The sequence below is a fragment of the Anoplophora glabripennis genome, unplaced genomic scaffold (genome assembly GCF_000390285.2).
Source record: "Anoplophora glabripennis isolate ALB-LARVAE unplaced genomic scaffold, Agla_2.0 scaffold116, whole genome shotgun sequence".
Lineage (NCBI taxonomy): Eukaryota > Metazoa > Arthropoda > Insecta > Coleoptera > Cerambycidae > Anoplophora > Anoplophora glabripennis.
The window spans coordinates 828512-848650 of NW_019416290.1; the positions used below are offsets into that span (position 1 = coordinate 828512).

At 35.3% G+C, this 20139-nt stretch overlaps 1 protein-coding gene across 5 annotated transcripts in view; it reads left to right on the forward strand.

Annotated features, from left to right (window-relative positions):
- The window catches only part of LOC108906534 (protein PRRC2A), a 28470-nt gene extending 8331 nt beyond the window's left edge, over positions 1-20139 (forward strand). For 2 of the 5 annotated variants that reach the window (XM_018709833.1, XM_018709835.1), the window contains exons 7-15: positions 603-1612; positions 4898-5485; positions 5584-5781; positions 6829-7285; positions 9314-9520; positions 12921-13235; positions 16280-16401; positions 16483-16615; positions 19175-20139. In XM_018709833.1, the coding sequence (XP_018565349.1) occupies positions 603-1612; positions 4898-5485; positions 5584-5781; positions 6829-7285; positions 9314-9520; positions 12921-13235; positions 16280-16401; positions 16483-16615; positions 19175-19368 (3224 nt within the window). In that variant the 3' untranslated portion in view covers positions 19369-20139. Of the gene's footprint in view, positions 1-602; positions 1613-4897; positions 5486-5583; positions 5782-6828; positions 7286-9313; positions 9521-12920; positions 13236-16279; positions 16402-16482; positions 16623-19145 lie in introns of all 5 variants that reach the window. The other 3 variants (XM_018709834.1, XM_018709837.1, XM_018709836.1) reach the window with 3 other exon arrangements.

The following is a 20139-nucleotide window of genomic DNA, read 5'->3' on the forward strand; positions in this document are numbered from 1 at the left end:
TACAAATACACAAAAATAAATAGTCTTCGCTTTGTTGCCGTTGACCCGCACCATCTCCCTTTACGTGCACTGTAGGTTGCCTACAAATTCATGTATTTTTAATACACGATTACAGTGACGGTGTACGCTACAGTTAAAATGCATTTTAAAAAACTAATTATAATTAAGAAAAAAGAAGAATTTCAGAATAATTTTCGTAAACAAGGGAAAATCTTAAAATTTATAATTTTTTTTTCAAAATTTCTAAATTTTCCGTAACTTTGTCGTGAATCACTTCAAATAAATACCCATTAAACAATTATGCAGTGTTTCAAAGTTGGTTTGCGATGTTTTATCAGCAAGTCATGGCTCATTAAATGGCAATCAATTGACTGCTGGCACAAAAAAAGTTCTATTTAACATTTTCCAGTTGACCTTCATTTGATCTTGAAACTTACGGTAAAATCCAAGGTCTCCAGTAATTTTTGATATACAATATAACTTTTATCTGAAGTTTTTTTTGATGATACTTGATTGGCATTCAGGTCTCTTTGGGACACCCTGTATATGTTCGTTTACATTCAGACATTTTCGTTTTATTTACCCCGTCTCGCAACTCGCAGGTATCATGGGAAAGTCTCGGGTGGACCCCGCGCAAAGTTCCGACGAAAAGAACAAAGCGAGGGGCAAACCCGACCCACGGAAGAACAAACCCAGAGGAAAAGACGAACTCTGCGACACGAACTCGGAGAACTCCGACGAGAAAGACAAGAAGGACGGTCGCAAACTCCAGGATAGGAAAACGCAGGCCCCCCGTCCCCAGAACCCCCCGAGCCGGGGCCGCAACAACCCGCCCCGCCTGGGCGGCGAGAAGAGAAGCTACGACGTCCCGAGGGGGGAGACCGCCTCCCGTCAGAACTCCAACAACTCCCTGAAGAAAGACGACAAGCCCAGCAACGACCACAACGTCCTGGCGAACGCCATCGCCGACATACCGCTGAAGAACCACGACGACGCCGATCCCGTTGACGAGAAAGAGGACAAGGTGTCCCTGAACGGCGACTCGGAGGGCTTCCAGGAGGTGAAGAGCAAGAAGACGGGGAAGGAACGTCAGAAATCCGTCGACGACAAGCAACAGTGCAAGAACCCGTCGAAGAACGAGCCGGGCAAAGACCTCCCGAAGACGGAGAGGGACAGAGACCGCAAACCGAAGACCTCGGCCGTCCAGCTCACCCAGCAGCAGATCCAGAACATCCCGTCGTTGATGGCGACGCCCGTCAACCCGCCCCCGGTCCTGCCGCAGCCCAAGGGCCAGTTCGACAGGCCGAGGCAGTCGAAGCTGGCGCCTCGTTTCGCCAAGCAGAAGCTGCAGAAGGCGCAGATGCAGCAGCAGGTGCACGGACTGTGCGACGTCAACGATTTGAACAAGGTGAACCAGAGCCTGAACGTGTACGGGATGAAGGAAGTGGTGAGCGTGTCGGCTCCGGTGTCCTCGTGCGCTTGGGATAAGCCGTTGGGGTCCCAGCTGAGGGGTATGGAGCACGACGGGATGCTGGGGGTGGCGATCGACAGCGTAAAGGGTCTGGATCAGACGCAGCAGGCGTCGCAGGGGGCGAGTCCGAATACTGAGAAGGTGAGTTTTTTTTTTAATTTTTGAATATGTTCATATTTATTTTTTTTTTGACAGATTTTTTTGTGCTCCAGATCTTTCAGTTGAAAAATTTCAAAATTAAATGAAAATAAAAAGCATTGTTTTAGACTTTTTTTTCAGTATTCACTGGACTTTTAATTGTTCAAAAATTTAAAACTTCAAAATAAAGTAACAAAAGTTGCAGAAACAGATGAAAAACTATTAAAATATAAGAATGCATCCTTAAAATACTATAAATTTCAAAAAAATCTTGAATATGAAAATATTTTTTCTGGATTTTCAAATTAAAAAATTCAAAATAAAAAAAATTGAAAAATTGTTACAAACATTTTTTTACAGACTTTTATTATTTTTTAGTATTCACCGGACTTAATTGTTCAAAAATTAAAAATTTCAAAATAAAGTAACAAAAATTGCGGAAACAAACTACTAAAATATAAAAATAACCCATAAAATTTTGAATATCAAAATAATTTTTCCAGATTTTCAAATTGAAAAATTCAAAATCTAAAAAAATTCAAAATTAAAAAAATATTGAAAAATTGTAGTAATACATTTTTTTACACTTTTTAATTAGTATTCATCGTTCAAAAATTAAGAATTTTAAAATAAAAATTGCAATATATAAATCATTAAAAAGTACTAAAATATAAAAATACATCCTTAAAAAAATATAAATCAAAAAAAAGTTGAATATGAAAAAAATTGTTTCCGTATTTTCGAATTAGAAAATTGAAAATCAACAAAAAAAGCAACAATACGAATATTCAAACAACTTTTGGTTTTCTTATACAAAATATTTAAAAATCTAAAAAATTTCAAAATTAAAAAATAGAAAAATTGTAGTAATACAAAATATTGAAAAATTTATTTAAATAAAAAAATTGTTATGAACATTTTTTTACACTTTTTTTATTAGTATTCTCTGGACTTTTTTTAATTGTTCAACAATTAAAAATTTCAAAATAAAGGAACAGAAATTGCGGTAACAGATAAATCGTTAAAAACTCCTAAAATATAAAAATACATCCCTAAAATAATATAAATTTCAAAAAAATCTCGTATAAAAATAATTTTTTCAGATTTTCAAATTCAAAAATTCAAAATCTCAAAGAAAGCAGCAATACGAATACGCAAAAAAATGTTGATTTTCTTGTACAAAATATTTCAAAATCTAAACAATTTAAAAAAAGAAAAATTAAGAATTTGAAAAATACTAAAATATTAAAATACATCCTTAAAAATATATAAACAAATCTTTGAAAATGTATTTTTTTTCCAATTTTCAAATTAAAAAATTCAAAATCAACAAAAAAGCATCAATACAAATACACAAAATCATATTAAAAAAAAAATACAAAAATTGTAATACCTAATACAAAATATTGGAAAATTTAAATAAAAAACATTTACTTTTTTTTATTAGTATTCACTGGACTTTTAATTATTCAAAAATTAAGAATTTTTAAAATTATGTTACAAAAATTGCAGCAATATATAAATCATAAAAAAATGGCTATATTAAAAAAAGTCAGAAAATGAAAAAATTGTTTCCAAATTTTCAAATTAAAAAATTAAAAATCACAACAGCAACTAAACAGCAATACGAATATGTAAATTCATATTCAAAAAAATTTTGGTTTTGTACAATATATTTAAAATCTAAAAAATTTCCAAAATAAAAAAAATTGTTATGAGCATATTTTTTACAGGCTTTTTTTATTAGTATTCAGCTTTTAATTGTTCAAAAATTAAGAATTAAAATATAAAAATACATCCTTAAAAAAATATAAATTTCTGAAAAATTTTAGAAAATGAAAAAAAATTTCCGAATTTTCAAATTAAAAAATTCATAATCAACAAAAAAGCAACAATATGAATACGCAAAATCATATTCAAAAAAATTTTGGTTTTGTAAAAAATTTTCAAAATCTAAAAAATTTCATAAAAAAAATAAATAGAAAAATTAGTGCAAAATATTGAAAAATTTATTTAAATAAAAAAATTGTTATGAACATTTTTTACTTTTTTTTTTAGTATTCACTGGACTTAATTGTTCAAAAATTAAGAACTTCAAAATAAAGTAACAAAAATTGCAGCAATATATAAATCATTAAAAAGGTTATTAAAAAATACTATAAAATAAAAATACATCATTAAAAAAATAGAAATTTCTGAAAAATCTTAGAAATTGAAAAAAAAATTTTCCGAATTTTGAAATAAAAAAATTCAAATTCAACAAAAAAGCAGCAATACCATATTAAAAAAAAATGTTGGTTTTGTAAAAAATATTTCAAAATATAAAAAATTTCATTAAAAAACAACTAGTGATGCAAAATATTGAAAAATTTATTTCAATAAAAAAATTATTACGAATATTTTCTACACTTTTTTTATTAGTATTCACTGGACTTTTAATTGTACCTACTTAAATTTCAAAAAAATCTTAGAAAAATTAAAAAAATATTTCCGAATTTTCAAATTAAAAAATTCAAAATCTCGTCAAAAAAGCAGCAATAGGAATATTCAAAATCATATTCAAAAAAATTTTAGTTCTCTTGTACAAAATATTGAAAAATTTATTTAAATAAAAAAAATTGATACGAGCATTTTTTTTATACTTTTTTTTATTAGTATTCACTGGACTTTTAATTGTTCAAAAATTAAGAATTTCAAAATAAAGTAACAAAAACTGCAGCAATATATATCATTAGAGCTTATTAAAAAATACTAAAAAAATACAAAAATACTTCCTTAAAAAATATATAAATTTCAAAACAATCTTGTATTTCTTTTCATTAAAATCCTAATTTTTGTAATTCTTAATTCTTAGAAAAATTAAGAATTTTTTTAAATTTTCTGCATTTTTAAATTAGAAAATTGAAAATCACACTAAAAAAACAGCAATACGAATATCATATTCAAAACATTGTTAAAAATTTTGGTTTTCTTGTACAAAATATTTCAAAAACTTAAAAATGTATTTAAAATCTGTTTATGCCATTCTAAAGCACGAAGTGCTCAATTTTTTCTTGAAATTTATTCCTCTCTTTTTCATTAAAAAATTTGTTTAAAATGAGGGTCCATTTTTCAGGATGGGAACTCGAATCGGTGATTAGGTCAAAAATTTTTATCTGGGAATTTGAAATCCTATACATTTTTAAAATTCTGTAATTTTTGTCGTTTGTTACTTTTACATGAATTTTGAAACAAGAAAAAAAATTATGGAAATTCGAAACTCTGAAAAACATTATTATCGGTACTTAGATGATGGGAAAGCCCGGCCAGCTCCAGGACAAGACCCTCCTGGACGGCAGCACGCCCCCCGTCAACACCATAATCTTCGAGAACACCAACTTCAAGTCGGCGCCGGGCGCCCGCAACGCCCGCACCGACAAGCCCCGCCCCAAACTGGAGGACGGCGCCATCGACCCCTCCGTCATGGCGGGCTTCAAACCCACCATGAACGAACTGCTACAGAGCAAGAACGACAGCAAATCGGAACCGATACAACTGCCCCTGTTCAAGGAGGACTCGGCGGACATGAAGCTGGACTTCTTCGGTTCCGACCTCCAGTTCACCGACGACAAGGGGGCCAAGACCCTCATGTCCAAGTCCATCCACGCCATAACCAGCGGCAACAACACGGTTGACAGCCTCGACATCAAGATAGCGTCGGTGAAGAAAGTATGGGAGACGTCGGAGCAGGAGGGCGAGGAGACCCAGATCAGCTTCGGGGGGCCGCCGTTGGACCCCAACGTCTTCAGTCAGGGGAAGGACACTCCCGACGACAACCACGAAGGTTACAGTCCCTCCCCGAACCAGACGGCCTCCACCACGACAAATGTATGTAAGGTAAGGCTCGATTATTTATATTTTGTTGCGATTGTCTCGAGTCTCGTAAAATTACGACTTTCGGTGGACGACGGTTGATCCTCGACGTTTCTTTCTAGGTTAAACCCACCCAGCAGGTGTCCGGAAGCGGGCAGACCGCGCTCAGCGGCGCGGGTCACCAGCAGCATTCCGGGATTGTCGCGCCTGGTCTGATGGGCAATCCGCTGTCGCCACCGCCGCCCATACCGCAAGTTTTGGGGGCGAGCGTCGGCATCGGGCCGCAGCAGTACACCGCGAACCAGCACATTGGCTATCAGGTGAGTGTCGTCTTGTCGGAATGTTACTTTCTGCGCGCAACTCTTTTTTTATCCTCTTTGTCGATAAGTTTCATCAGAAGTGGGATAACGAATTCTTGTACCTTTTTCTTCAGCTTTCTTCCAGAAATTTGGAATTTGAATGCAGATTTCTCCTTCCTAAACTATTCGGCTTAATCAGAAGTGGGATTCCCTTTTTCCTTCAACTTTATCGGACAAATTTGAGGCTTTAAGTGGAAATTCCTTGTATTTAAAATATTAAATCAGGTTTTGCAGTTTAAAAATATTCTTTTCTAAGATTTGTGTCCTTTCCTTTATTTCCTACTAATTTCTTCCACAAGTTATTAATTTACTCAAACTCGATAAAAAGATACATAGATAATATTTTTGATGGAATCAGAAGCGGGATTCGAAACCCAAACGTCTCCTTCCTCGATTTTCCTCTCCAAACTATTCGTCCTTCCTAAACTACTCAGCTTAATCAGAAGTGGGATTCACTTTTTCCTTCAACTTTATCGAAGTGAAAATTCCTTCTATTGAAAATATTAAATCAAGTTTTGCAGTTTAAAAATATTGTTTTCTAAGATTTCTACAGCATTTTTCTCAATTTTAATGTATTTGGAAAAGTATTTTTTTAATTTAAAGCATAACGTAATTTCAGTAACCAAGTGCTGTTAGTTTGATCAGAAGTGGGATATCGAGTTTGAATTTCCTTGTCCCGGTTTCATTTCCCGAGTTAGTTGAATAAAATTGACACTTCAACTTCAAAGTGTTACAAATACTTTATTTTCTGTGTGCAATTTTTTTTTTATCCCGTCTAAACTCCTCTCGCTTCATTGAAAGTTGTAATTTTGTGTCCTTTTCCTGTATTTCCTACTAATTTCTTCTACAAGTAGTTAATTTACTCAAATTTGACAAATAGATACATACATAATGTTGTTGATGGAATCAGAAGCGGGATTCGAAAACCCAAACGTCTCCTTTCTCGATTTCGCTCCCCAAACTATTCGTCTTACGAGAAACATTAAACAGAGGTTATATCTTCCCTAGGCCGGGCTCTCGGGCAGCACCCAGTACGGCATGTCGGCCATCCCGTCGCCCCCGACCGTGCCCCTCGTCTACAACTCCACCCAGCAGCTCCAGGCCGCCGCCGCCCAATCGGCGGGTCTGTACGGCGCCTTCCAGATCGACCAGACGGGCGTGCTGGGCGGCCAGGGTCGTTCGCAGTACTCCCAGTACCCCAACTACCACGGCCTCGGACAGACGGCCAGCAGCCCCTACTCGACGCAGTCCGTCTACCTGCAGACGGCGCCGCCCCACCCGCCGCCGACGGCGCAAGCGCCGCCGGAGCTCTATCCCAATCTGAACAACTACAGGCTGTCGGCGACGGCGCCGTTCGGCCAGAGCCAGCAGCTCAACAACCCCACGACGGTGCTGATCAGCTCGACGAGCAACAGTTTGATGTCGGCCTCCGTCAAGCCCAGCAGCCAGCCCATCAGCGCCATCGGTAAGTGGAACGGTTTAGTTTTGTGTTCTTTTTCATGTTAAAATTTTAATAAAAATACAAACAACGAGACTTCGAGAATTGCACATTTTGCAAAAGTGCAAAAAAAGTCGAAAATGATGCAAAAGTTGCATATTTATAAAGTAAAAAAAGTGAAAATTGTTGCAAAAATGCCCATTTTGGAAATATGCAAAAAAGTCGAATATGTTTCAAAAATTGCACATTTTGCAATAGTGCAAAAAATTCTAAAATTACGCATTTTACAAAAGCGCAAAATAGTTGAAAATGCTTTGAAAATTGCACATTTTGCAGCAAAGTCGAAAATACAACAATAATTGCACATTTCGCAAAAGTACAAAAAAGTCGGAAATGCTTAAAAATTTGAATATTTTGCAAAGGCGTAAAAAAGGGGAAATTGTTCCAAAAATGCTCATTTTGGAAACGTGCAAAAAAAGCAAAAAAGCCTCAAAAAATGGAAAATTTGCAAAAAGGCAAAAAAATTTAAAAAAACTCAAAAAATAAAAAATATAAAAAAACCCAAAAAAAAGTGAAAAAAACTTGAAAAATGCAAAATTTGCAAAGAAAAAAAAAGCCAAAAAGCCTAAAAAATTGAACAATTTGCAAAAGCCGAAAAAAAGGGAAAAGGCAAAATTTGCAAAAAGGGAAAAAAGCCAAAAAGCCTAAAAAATTGAACAATTTGCAAAACGAAAAAAAGGGAAAATGGTGAAAAAAAGCCCAATTTGGAAAACAGCAAAAAAAAATCGAAAATGCTTCAAGATTTGTACATTTTGCAAAAGTGCAAAAAATTTTAAAATTCTTCAAAAATTACACATTTTACAAAAGCGCAAAAAAATTGAAAATGCTTTAAGAATTGCACATTTTGCAACAAAGTCGAAAATACAACAATAATTGCACATTTTGCAAAAGTGCAAAAAAGTCGGAAATGCTTAAAAATTTGAATATTTTGCAAAGGCGTAAAATAGGGGAAATTGTTGCAAAAATGCTCATTTTGGAAACGTGTAAAAAAAGTCAGAAATGCTTCAAGAATTGTACATTTTGCAAAAGTGCAAAAAATTTTAAAATACTTAAAAAATTACACATTTTACAAAAGCGCAAAAAAAGTTGAAAATACTTTGAGAATTGCACATTTTGCAAGTATAAATAAGTCGAAAATGCTTTAAAATTTGACTATTTTGCAAAGGCGTAAAAAAGGGGAAATTGCACATTTTGCAAAAGTGTAAAAAGTCGAAAATGCTTTAAAATTTGACTATTTTGCAGACGTAAAAAAGGGGAAATTGTTGCAAAAATGTTCATTTTGGAAACATGCAAAAAAAATCGAAAATGCTTCAAGAATTGTACATTTTGCAAAAGTGCAAAAAATTTTAAAATACTTCAAAAATTACACATTTTACAAAAGCGCAAAAAAATTGAAAATGCTGTGAGAATTGCACTTTTGCAATCGGAAATTCAAACATAATTGCACATTTTGCAAAAGTGCAAAAAAGTAGAAAATGCTGCAAAAGTTGCATATTTTGCCAGTGTAAAAAAGTTAAAGTTGTTGCCAAAATGTCAATTTTGGAAACGTGCAAAAAAGTAGAAAATGTTTCAAGAGTTGCACATTTTCCAAAAGTGCAAAAAAATTCTAAAATACTTCAAAAAGTCGAAAATGCTGTGAGAATTGCACATTTTGCCACAATGCCTGTTTCCTGGGAAAATATTCGATTTACTATTAAACTTTTAGATAATTTTTTTTAGTGTAGTCCGTGAGTTTAAAATTTGCACCTATTTCATAAAATATCTAGTTTCATTTATAGTTTAATTTCTTAATATTATTTGCACGTTTGATCTAAAGAATTACCTTTAAAAATCCAGAATTTTTCAACAAAAATTCAATCGAAAACCCAATACCGGTGAACCGTTACATAAATAAAAAAATTTACCATAACTAAAAGTAGCTTTGATGTTTTTGATGATTTTGCCTTCCTGACGTACGTTTCTCGGCAGGTACTGACTTGTTTCTGTTGTCGTTAGGCACGAAGGCGGGCGGCGTCGGCCAGGCCTACCAGCAGCAGTCCCAGCAGGGCCAGCAGGTGTACATGGCGTACGACCCCTCCATCCAGGCCGCCAACTACCTGCCGCCCAGCGCCGGCGTGATGCAGCGAGGTCCCGCCGGCCCAGTCCAGAACAACGTCGTGCCCGGCCTCCAGCCCTCCTCCTCCTACTATTCCGGATCGACAGGTACCAAAGCTTTTCCTACACCCTGGAGGTATTAGGCTAACGCGCTTTTGGGGGTTAAAAGTCGCTTTGCACACACACGCACACACTCGCATACATGACAACTGTAGTCGCCTCTCGTAGTTACTGCTCGCCTCTCATGGGACGGTAGATTTTTTACCGACGGGGTCTCGTGTGGTGACGATGTAGTGTTTAGACGTAAGGTGTTTTTTTTTTCTCTTCTGTTTGTGAGGAGAAGTTGGCGTTATGTCGGGTGTGGTCTTGCTTGTTTTTTTCTTTGAATTTTATCGTTTTCGGAATTTGAATTGTAAATAAATCTTGGTGTTCGCCTCTTTCGCTTAAAAAATCTGTCGTTTTTAACCGTGGTGGCAGATATGGAACGGGCCATGCTTGAAGCGTAGTTCCCGAGTAAAAAATGTCACGGGTCTTCGAAAATTGATTGTTTTTTTAAGGCATCATTGTTTGTTTTTAAGATATTTCAAACAATAATGATAAAATTTCAAGAATGCCTAAAACGGACTTATTTCATGTGATATTAATCTTGTTGATGGTGATTTTAAAGAAAAATGTAAATATTTAATGAAACAAACGTTTTTACCCTAGCGTATCGCTAAAACCTTTGTTTCGCAGGAAAATTGGTTTGGATTCTCTGCCTCTGTTGTCGGTTAAATTTTCTACTTTAAACCTTACATTTTTCTTGCGCACCGCAAAAGTTGCACATTTTGCAAAAGCGCAAAGAAGTGAAAGTTGTTGCAAAAGTGCACATTTCGAAACATGCAAAAAAGTCAAAAATGCTTCAAAAATTGCATATTTTGCAAAAAAATTAACGATACTACAAAATTACACAAAAGTGCAAAAAAGTCAAAAGCGCTGCAAAAATGCACAATTTGGAAACATCCAAAAGTCGAAAATGCTTCAAGAATTGCATATTTTGCAAAAAAAAGTCGAAAACGCTGCAAAAGTTGCACATTTTGCAAAAGCACAAAAAAGTGAAGATTGTAAAAATGCATATTTTTGAAATACAAAAAAGTCGAAATTGCTTCAAGAATTACGTATTTTGCAAAAATGTCGAAAATACTACAAAAATTTCACATTTCATAAAAGTGCGAAAAAATCTAAAGCGCTGCAAAAGTTGCATTTTGCAAAAGCACAAAAAAGTCAAGATTGTAAATATGCACATTTTGAAACATACAAAACAGTCGAAATTGCTTCAAGAATTGCATATTTTACAAAAAAGTCGAAAATACTACAAAAATTTCACATTTAACAAAAGTGCAAAAAGGTCAAAGGCGCTGCAAAAGTTGCACATTTTGCAAATGCACAAAAAAGTGAAGATTGTAAAAGTGCATATTTTTGAAATACAAAAAAGTCTAAATTGCTTCAAGAATTACGTATTTTGCAAAAATGTAGAAAATACTACAAAAATTTCACATTTCATAAAAGTGCGAAAAATCAAAAGCTCTGCAAAAGTTGCATTTTGCAAAAGCACAAAAAAGTGAAGATTGTAAATATGCACATTTTGGAAACATACAAAATAGTCGAAATTGCTTCAAGAATTGCATATTTTACAAAAAAGTCGAAAATACTACAAAAATTTCACATTTAACAAAAGTGCAAAAAGGTCAAAGGCGCTGCAAAAGTTGCACATTTTGCAAATGCACAAAAAAGTTAAAATAGTTGCAAAAATTTACATTTTGGAAACATGCAAGAAAAGTTGAAATTGCTTCAAGAATTGCATATTTTACAAAAAAAAGTCGAAAATACTACAAAAATTTCACATTTTAAAATTGTTGCAATAATGTACAATTTGGAAACATGCAAAAAAGTTGAAAATGCTTCAAGAATTGCATATTTTACAAAAAAAGTCGAAAATACTACAAAAATTTCACATTTAACAAAAGTGCGAAAAAATTAAAAGCACTGCAAAAGTTGCACATTTTGCAAATGCATAAAAAAGTTTAAATAGTTGCAAAAATGCACATTTTGGAAACGTGCAAGAAAAGTTGAAAGTTCAAGAATTGCATATTTTACAAAAAGTCGAAAACACTACAAAAATTTCACATTTCACAAAAGTGCAAAAAAGCCGAAAGCGCTGCAAAAGTGCAAAGAAGTGAAAATTGTTGCAAAAATGCACATTTTGGAAACGTGCAAAATTTTTTCTTAAATTTGCCTCTTCATTAAATATTTTGCGCAATTTAGGCCATATTTACCTTGATTAAAATCTTATATGTGTAAACATTGTAGCGCTTTAATACGGATCTGCGAAACAACACTTGAACGCTTATATATCTGTAAAAGTTGACTTTCAGTGCCTTAAAAAACATTAAAAACCTAAAATCAAGGAAATTCATCTTTGAAAACTACCCGTGCAGTATGGTTCGTTCCTTTTCAGTGCCGTTTCATTTAAAATTGTTGGATTATGTAAAAATTTGGGTAAACTAATCGGAGATATTAGTAATCCGTAGAGACGAACACGTTTCTATATATTTTTGCGCATTTCCCAACGAAAACAAACAAGATCACCGTTTATTTCCGACTTTTTTTTTTTGTTGTAGTACATTAACTGTTAGTTTGTCGCTGTGTGTATAATAATTTATTTCATGTATAAAAAGAATCTCTCCCAATACCAGTTTATTTATTTAATGAGTTTATATTAGCCTCTTTATTATTTTTTTGTGCTACCTTAACGGAAATTTATTTCTTAGGTGTAACATGTAACCTATACAGAGTGTGACTTTAAAGGGGGTCGTATTCCGTTACGAAAACTGAATTTTTTATTTTTTTAACCTTTTTTCATGTCACAGAAATTTTACGATGAAGACACACAAACACACTTCACTAAATACCACTCTAAATTTTATAAAACTGTTATTTCGGTCTCCGCCACTCGGTCACGCTCATACAACCGACTTTGGGTGCTGCCCAGTGACGACGTAGACAAGGGCTTGAGCGCAGTTTAAAAAACAAACGATAACGGTTTATTTGAACTAAAAAGATATTTTTGAGTTAAGATTCTGATAAAAACCTGACCCCCACTTGAAGTTACGCTCTGTATACACGACTATACAATGTAGTTAGTGTAGATGAATTTGTTTACTTAATAAAATTCCATTATTTCTAATTTGTGTTATTTTTTTGCATGTTCACGTTCGTCTGTATGCTTAGTTTACAACCTAACCTAACCGGCAGTAGTCAAAAAGTAGAACACAGTTCCCTGTCCTCTTTAAAACAAATTCTAATCAATGTAGTTTTAGAAAAGTAACGCTTTATATTCGTTAAACAACCTCGAATGTGAGTTTTACTCGATCGAGTCGACTTGCGTCGAATCAGAAGCGGGATAATTTTTTTCTCTCGCCGATTAACTAACCTCCGCAAACCTGTAACCTACTAACCTTGTCCGTAGGGGGCCAGACGGGGTACTACCAACAGCCGGGCAGCTCGACGCTGTCCTCGGCCCAGCTGCAGCAGCACCAGGCCGGCTACGGCCTCCAGGGCAACGTCTTCGGGACGCACAGCCAGTCGCATACCAACACGGGCCTCCAGAACTACTCGCCGTTCCTGCCGACCTCGCTGCAGATGGCGGCGGCCATAAACGCGCAGCAGTTCAGGTCCGGCATGCCCGCGCCCTACATGAAGGGCGTCGGCGACCAGTCCGGGAGGCCGCAGCAGCTGAAGAGCCCCAGCAGCCAGGAGGTGCTCTCCTCGGTTTTTAATTCGGGTGAGTGTGTTGGTTTCGGCGCGGGGCCGCTCTCTTTGTTTCGGAGCAGTCTTCTTTTTTTATCCGGTTTTTGGGGTCGAAAATTAGTAACGGGATTTCAAGATCGGCAGTTTCAATCCCGAGAATAGCTGCCGATGCCAAAATTTAACTAAATATTGACTGTTTTTACTCTTTGTCGAAGAAAATACGTTTTTCAGTTACTTATACTGCTTGGGAGGATTATCGGTTCGGTTTTATGTAATAATTACGGGAATCAAATAAGATCGACTTGATTTTGGGGTCGATCCTGTGACTTGAAATCTGGAATGTGGTCCGTGTCTTAAAATTGAACTAAAACTGAATAAACTCATCTAAATGTCGTTATAGTCGATTAAACGTGTCCAGATTTTATTCGCAGTATCTCCCAAGGAAGTAGATGAAAAGTAGGTCAAATGTCTCAAACCCAATTGGCCTAAAAAATTGAACGGAAAGAGCCGCAACTCCTTTTTTTTATATTTCTTACTATAAAATGTGTGATATTTTTCATACACTTAATTTTTTAAAATGGGAGCCCTTATTTTTTTTATATTTTCAAATCTGCATAAAATTTCACTAGACTTCATATTTGCTCTTGAATGTGGTCAAGTATATCAATGTAGGCCAATTTCAACAATTTTTTGCGGTTTTGTCCTAGTTTCTGAATAAATACACAAAAAGTAATTCAAATGTCTTGAGCCCAATTTGCTAGGAAAATTGAACGGACAAGAGCCGCATCTTCATTTTGTCACACTTCTTACGATCAAATGTGTGATATTTTTCATACACTTATTTTAATTTAATTTTTTAAAATGGGAGCCCCCGGCTTTTTTTATATTTTCATATCTGCATAAAATTTCGCTAAACTTTATATTTGCTCTCGTATGATGCCCGGAATCTCAAGGCGGGCCAATTTTANCTGCCGATGCCAAAATTTAACTAAATATTGACTGTTTTTACTCTTTGTCGAAGAAAATACGTTTTTCAGTTACGTATACTGCTTGGGAGGGTTATCGGTTCGGTTTTATGTAATAATTACGGGAATCAAATAAGATCGACTTGATTTTGGGGTCGATCCTGTGACTTGAAATCTGGAATGTGGTCCGTGTCTTAAAATTGAACTAAAACTGAATAAACTCATCTAAATGTCGTTATAGTCGATTAAACGTGTCCAGATTTTATTCGCAGTATCTCCCAAGGAAGTAGATGAAAAGTAGGTCAAATGTCTCAAACCCAATTGGCCTAAAAAATTGAACGGAAAGAGCCGCAACTCCTTTTTTTTATATTTCTTACTATAAAATGTGTGATATTTTTCATACACTTAATTTTTTAAAATGGGAGCCCTTATTTTTTTTATATTTTCAAATCTGCATAAAATTTCACTAGACTTCATATTTGCTCTTGAATGTGGTCAAGTATATCAATGTAGGCCAATTTCAACAATTTTTTGCGGTTTTGTCCTAGTTTCTGAATAAATACACAAAAAGTAATTCAAATGTCTTGAGCCCAATTTGCTAGGAAAATTGAACGGACAAGAGCCGCATCTTCATTTTGTCACACTTCTTACGATCAAATGTGTGATATTTTTCATACACTTATTTTAATTTAATTTTTTAAAATGGGAGCCCCCGGCTTTTTTTATATTTTCAAATCTGCATAAAATTTCGCTAAACTTTATATTTGCTCTCGTATGATGCCCGGAATCTCAAGGCGGGCCAATTTTAACACTTTTTAAGGTTTTGTCGTAGTTTCCAAATAAATACACGCAAAATAGTTCAAATGTCTCGAGCCCAATTTGCTAGGAAAATTGAACGGCAAGAGCCGCATCTCCATTTTTTCACACTCTTACGATCAAATGTGTGATACTTTTCATACACTTACATTTTTTAAAATGGGAGCCACTGGCTTTTTTTATATTTTCAAATCTGCATAAAATTTCGCTAAACTTTATATTTGCTCTCGTATGATGCCCGGAATCTCAAGGCGGGCCAATTTTAACACTTTAAGGTTTTGTCGTAGTTTCCAAATAAATATACGCAAAGTAGTTCAAATGTCTCGAGCCCAATTTGCTAGGAAAATTGAACGGCAAGAGCCGCATCTCCATTTTTTCACACTTCTTACGATCAAATGTGATATTTTTCATTTACATTTTTTAAAATTGGATCCGCTGTTTTTTTTTATATTTTCAAATCTGCATAAAATTTCCCTAGACTTCATATTTGCTCTCGTATGCAGTCAGGAATATCAAGGTGGGCCAATTTTTACACTTCTTAGGATTTTGTCGTAGTTCCCAAATAAATTCATGAAAAGTAGGTCAAATGTCTCGAGCCCAATTGGCCTGGAAAATTGAATGGAAAAAGCCGCAACTCCTTTTTTTTATACCTCTTACAATAAAATGTGGAATGTAGTCCGTGTTTTCATACACTTACATTTTTTTAAATTGGACTCGCTGTTTTTTTTTTATATTCTCAAATCTGCATAAAATGTCATTGTACTTCATATTTGCTCTAGAATGCTGTCAGCTATATCAAGATGGGCCAATTTTAACAGTTTTGGGGTTTTATCGTAGTTTCCGAATAAATACGCAAAAAGTAGTTCAAATGTCTCAGGTGGAAATTATTTCATTTTAGGATTCGGGAATCGTGGAATCTTTTCTTTGATAAATTTCTTAGGAATTTCAAGAAATAATTAAATTATAAAAGATTATTTCTGGTGTTGTTTACCCCTTAAATTTTTTTTATATAAAAATGTTTGCATATAAAAAAAGTTATTGATCATCACAAAAAACGGCTCAAAATTAATAGCGATTCTCTTAAACAATCCAAGTTATATGGATAATATGATTTTTACCATCAATTTTTCTAAAAATCGAACCTAAAACGTTAGAACTACTTTTTGTGTATCTACTTCAAAAACGACCTGCAAAAAAGTGCCCTGAACCCGAAAGTGTAGAAAATGGGTCTGCTCTACACAAAAAAATTTATATCGACTTTATAAATTTATTATTTATTTATTTATTCTTTTTTTAGGTTCGCAGATCCCCTCCCCCAAGTCTAGACAGAACTGCAAGCACCCGCCGCCGCAGTCGAGCCCCACGGCCCAGCACAAGTACAATTTGTACCAGGGGGTGGGCGGACAGCAGAATCCCAACGTAAGTGTTAAAAAAAAACAAAATTACGTGAGACGTTCTTTTCCCGTTTCGGCAAAATTTTTAATTTTTATTGATTTTCAGATGCAGAGGTACCCGGCGCCCATCCAGCGCCCCATGAATTTCCAACAGATGCAACAGAGCAACACGGTGAACCAGAAGCACAGGAACAACCCGAACAACAAGGCCCCCAACAGGCAGTACTACGGCGGGCAAAGTAAGTCGTAAGTTTTTACATCGACGCGAAGCGTTCATTTTTTTTAATACCCGTCCCGTATATTCGTTCTGAATACGTTTATAATCCGTTTCTTTATACAGGGCGTCCCAAAACGGAGGGTCGGTCTGGCAACCACACACACCCGAGATCGAAATAACATCATTTAAACAAAAAAAAAAAAATGTTTGCGGCGTATCTACATACTTCCGCACACTCACGTCGGTTAAAATAGAAAAAAAAAATTGAGATTAGCGGTTAATATCGTGAAAATCATTGAAGATGGCAAGAAAAAAACGGTTTTGAAAATTGTATTTTAACGCCCTGTACGTTTTAAACGAAGTGTTTTCGTGTGTATTTAACTTTGTGGTTACCTGATCGAAGTTTTTTTTTGGGACACCCTGTATATGGGGTTGTTCGTTGGTGAGACAAAATATTATAGATAGCTCCGTTATTATTAGAGATACAATGAAATTGGTTACGTGAAAGTTGAGGGGGTAAAAAAACTATGTTTAAAATTATTTTTGGATGTGGTGGTGTATAAGAGTTTTTGATGGTAAAAAAAGACTACGATTTACGAAAAAAAATAAATCGGTCAAAATCACACTAACCGTTTACCCGTATTTGTACCAGCAATACATTTTTATAGATTGTATTACACCGTTTGTCTAAATATGAAGCAATGCACAAATAACGGACTTTCCTCCGTTCTAACGCAGATTTTCTACAAAATGGAGTTGGTTTAAAACTCAAATAACTTTTTGTTGTAAATAAATTTGTAATTTTGAACAAGCAACGTCGTAAATTACAAATTTCTCGACAACAAAAAGTTATTTGAGTTTCAAATCAACTCCATTTTATTGAAAATCTGCGTTAGAACGGAGGAAAGTCTGTTATTTGTGCATTAATTCATATTTAGACAAACCGTGTAATAAAATCTATAAAAATGTATTGCTGGTTGCCTATTTACTGTAGAGACCTCTTAATTTTATTGTGAAGTAACTCTTTTTTGGCATTAGAGAAAATTACCAAAAATGAACTATTTCTTAAATGGGACATTAGAACTACTTTTTGTCCATTTTCAGAAAAACCTGGAAAAAAACTACAACTTGAAAAGAAAGATCTTTCAAAATCAAAGTGACTGTTTACGAGAGCAATTTTTAGCGCTGTTTTTTTTTTTAAATCCGTCCAATTTTAAAGATATTGAGCAAATGAGCGAACTCGAATAGATTCCAAAAATAAAAAAATATTACCTAAAAAATATAGGCCACTTGAAAAAGCGCTGCTGAGTAAAAGGTACAAACGGTAAGATCTTTTTTATCGTGGCTATTCTTGCTTGGTGGAATAGCGGCAATAGAAAGATCTTACCATTTCTACATTTTCCTTACGATTATTTCACGAAGTAGCCTTTTCTGCATACATTTTTTAACGTTAATAGACAAACTTTCAGAGAAAAAAAAATTTGCATCAAATAATAGCGGAATAACCCCTCGTGTAACTCAAGAATTTTTTCCGCAAGTTTTTTGGGGTTTTGTCGTAGTTTCCAAATAAATACACGGAAAGTAGTTCAAATGTCTCGAGCCCAATTAGCCAGGAAAGTTGAACGGCAAGAGCCACATCCCCATTTTTTCATACTTACATTCAAATGTGTGATATTTTTCATACTTATATTTTTAAAAATGGGTTTTTTTTATATTTTTAAATGCATAAAATTTCATATTTACTCTCGTATGCTGTCAGGTATATCAGGGCGGCCAATTTTAACACTTTCTGAGGTTTTGTCGTAGTTTCCGAAAAATGCACGAAAAGTAGTTCAAATGTCTCGAGCCTAATTTGCCTAGAAAATTGAACGGCAAGAGTTGCATCTCCATTTTTTCATACTTCTTACGATCAAACGTGTGAAATTTTTCTTACACTTTTTATAAAATAGGACCCCCATTTTTTTTTATATTTTCAAATCTGCGTAAAATTTCACTAGGCTTCATATTTGCTCTCGAATGCTGTCGGGCATATCAAAGTGGGCCAATTTTAACACTTTTTGGGGTTTCGTCATGGTTTTCGAATAAATACACAAAAAGTAGTTCAAATGTCTCGAGCCCAATTTTCCAGGAAAGTTGAACGGCAAGAGCCACATCTCCATTTTTTCATACTTACGATCAAAAGTGTGATATTTTTCATACTTATATTTTTTAAAATGTGATCCCGTTTTTTTTATATTTTCAAATCTGCATAAAATTTCAATAGACTTCATATTTACTCTCGTATGCTGTCAGGTATATATCAGGGCGGGCCAATTTTAACACTTTCTGGGGTTTTGTCGTAGTTTCTGGATAAATACACGAAAAGTAGTTCAAACGTCTCGACTGGAAATTTTTTAATTTTAAAATTTTGGGATCGTGAAATCTTTTCACGAAGTAGCCTTTTCTACATAAATTTTTTAACGTCAACAAACTTTAAAAAAAAAAAATTTGTATCAAATAATAGCGGAGCTATTGTTTTGCCCCTCGTGTAACTCAAGACTTTTTTCCGTCAGTTGGGGTCTGAGATTGACGCGTTTTCCAGATAACTCGCTGGGCTCCCAGGGCGAGAAGCCGGACGACCCGAAGATGGGCGACGGCGTGTCGCTGGGCGGCGCCAACCCCCCGACGAACCCGGCCAAGGCAGCGATCGGCACCGGCGCCTCGGTGACTGTCAACGCCGCCTCGGAAAAGGTCAAGGACAACATGAAGGAGGAGACGGCCGTGTTGAAGGACTAGGGGAGGTTTTAACTAAGCTTTACTTTAAGTACTAAAAAAGTTTCATTCTACTTTCAAAAAAAAAAAAGCTAAAAAAAAACAAAACTGTACATTTAGCTAGGAGCACACCCAGGAGGAGGACGTTTTGTTGAGGATATTTATTACTTTTTTTTTTAACCATTGATCTGTATTATTAGAGACCCGTTCGATTCGGTGTATTTATCGTTTTACTTCCGTCGATCGCGGCGGCCGTTTGAATTTAGGGAGAGACGGGGAGGTCCGCCGATTGGAAAAAACCTGTGTTTCAGAGAAGAAAGTAACTTACAAATTAGCGTAGCAGCATTATATCTGTGTCGTGACAAGTGTTTTTTTTTTTTTTTGTTGACGCCCGACGAACCCCCGAACGTACGTAAGCTCTCTGCGAAACGTGGCGGTTCGTCCGTTTCCTAGCCGGGATTGTGCAGCAGCTTGAGCGTACGGAACAGCCGCTTTCGCCTTCCTTCTCGTTTACGACGCGCTAAACCGCGCGGTCTCGCCGTGGCTCCTCCGGAGTGTGTTGGGTTCCGGGGAAGAGACGTAGCGTTTGGACTCTCCGGGTAGTGGTTTCGCTCGTTCGACCGAGGGACTCACGCGTTTGGATAGTGTCGGGTGGAAGTGCCGGCGACGTCTGTTTTTGGAGACTGGAAAGCTGTTTTTTTTTTTTCGTTACACAACTCCAATTTTACTCGGAACTAAATTATGTCCTACTCGAGATATTATTTAAAACATTCAATAGTAAATGGTTTAAATATA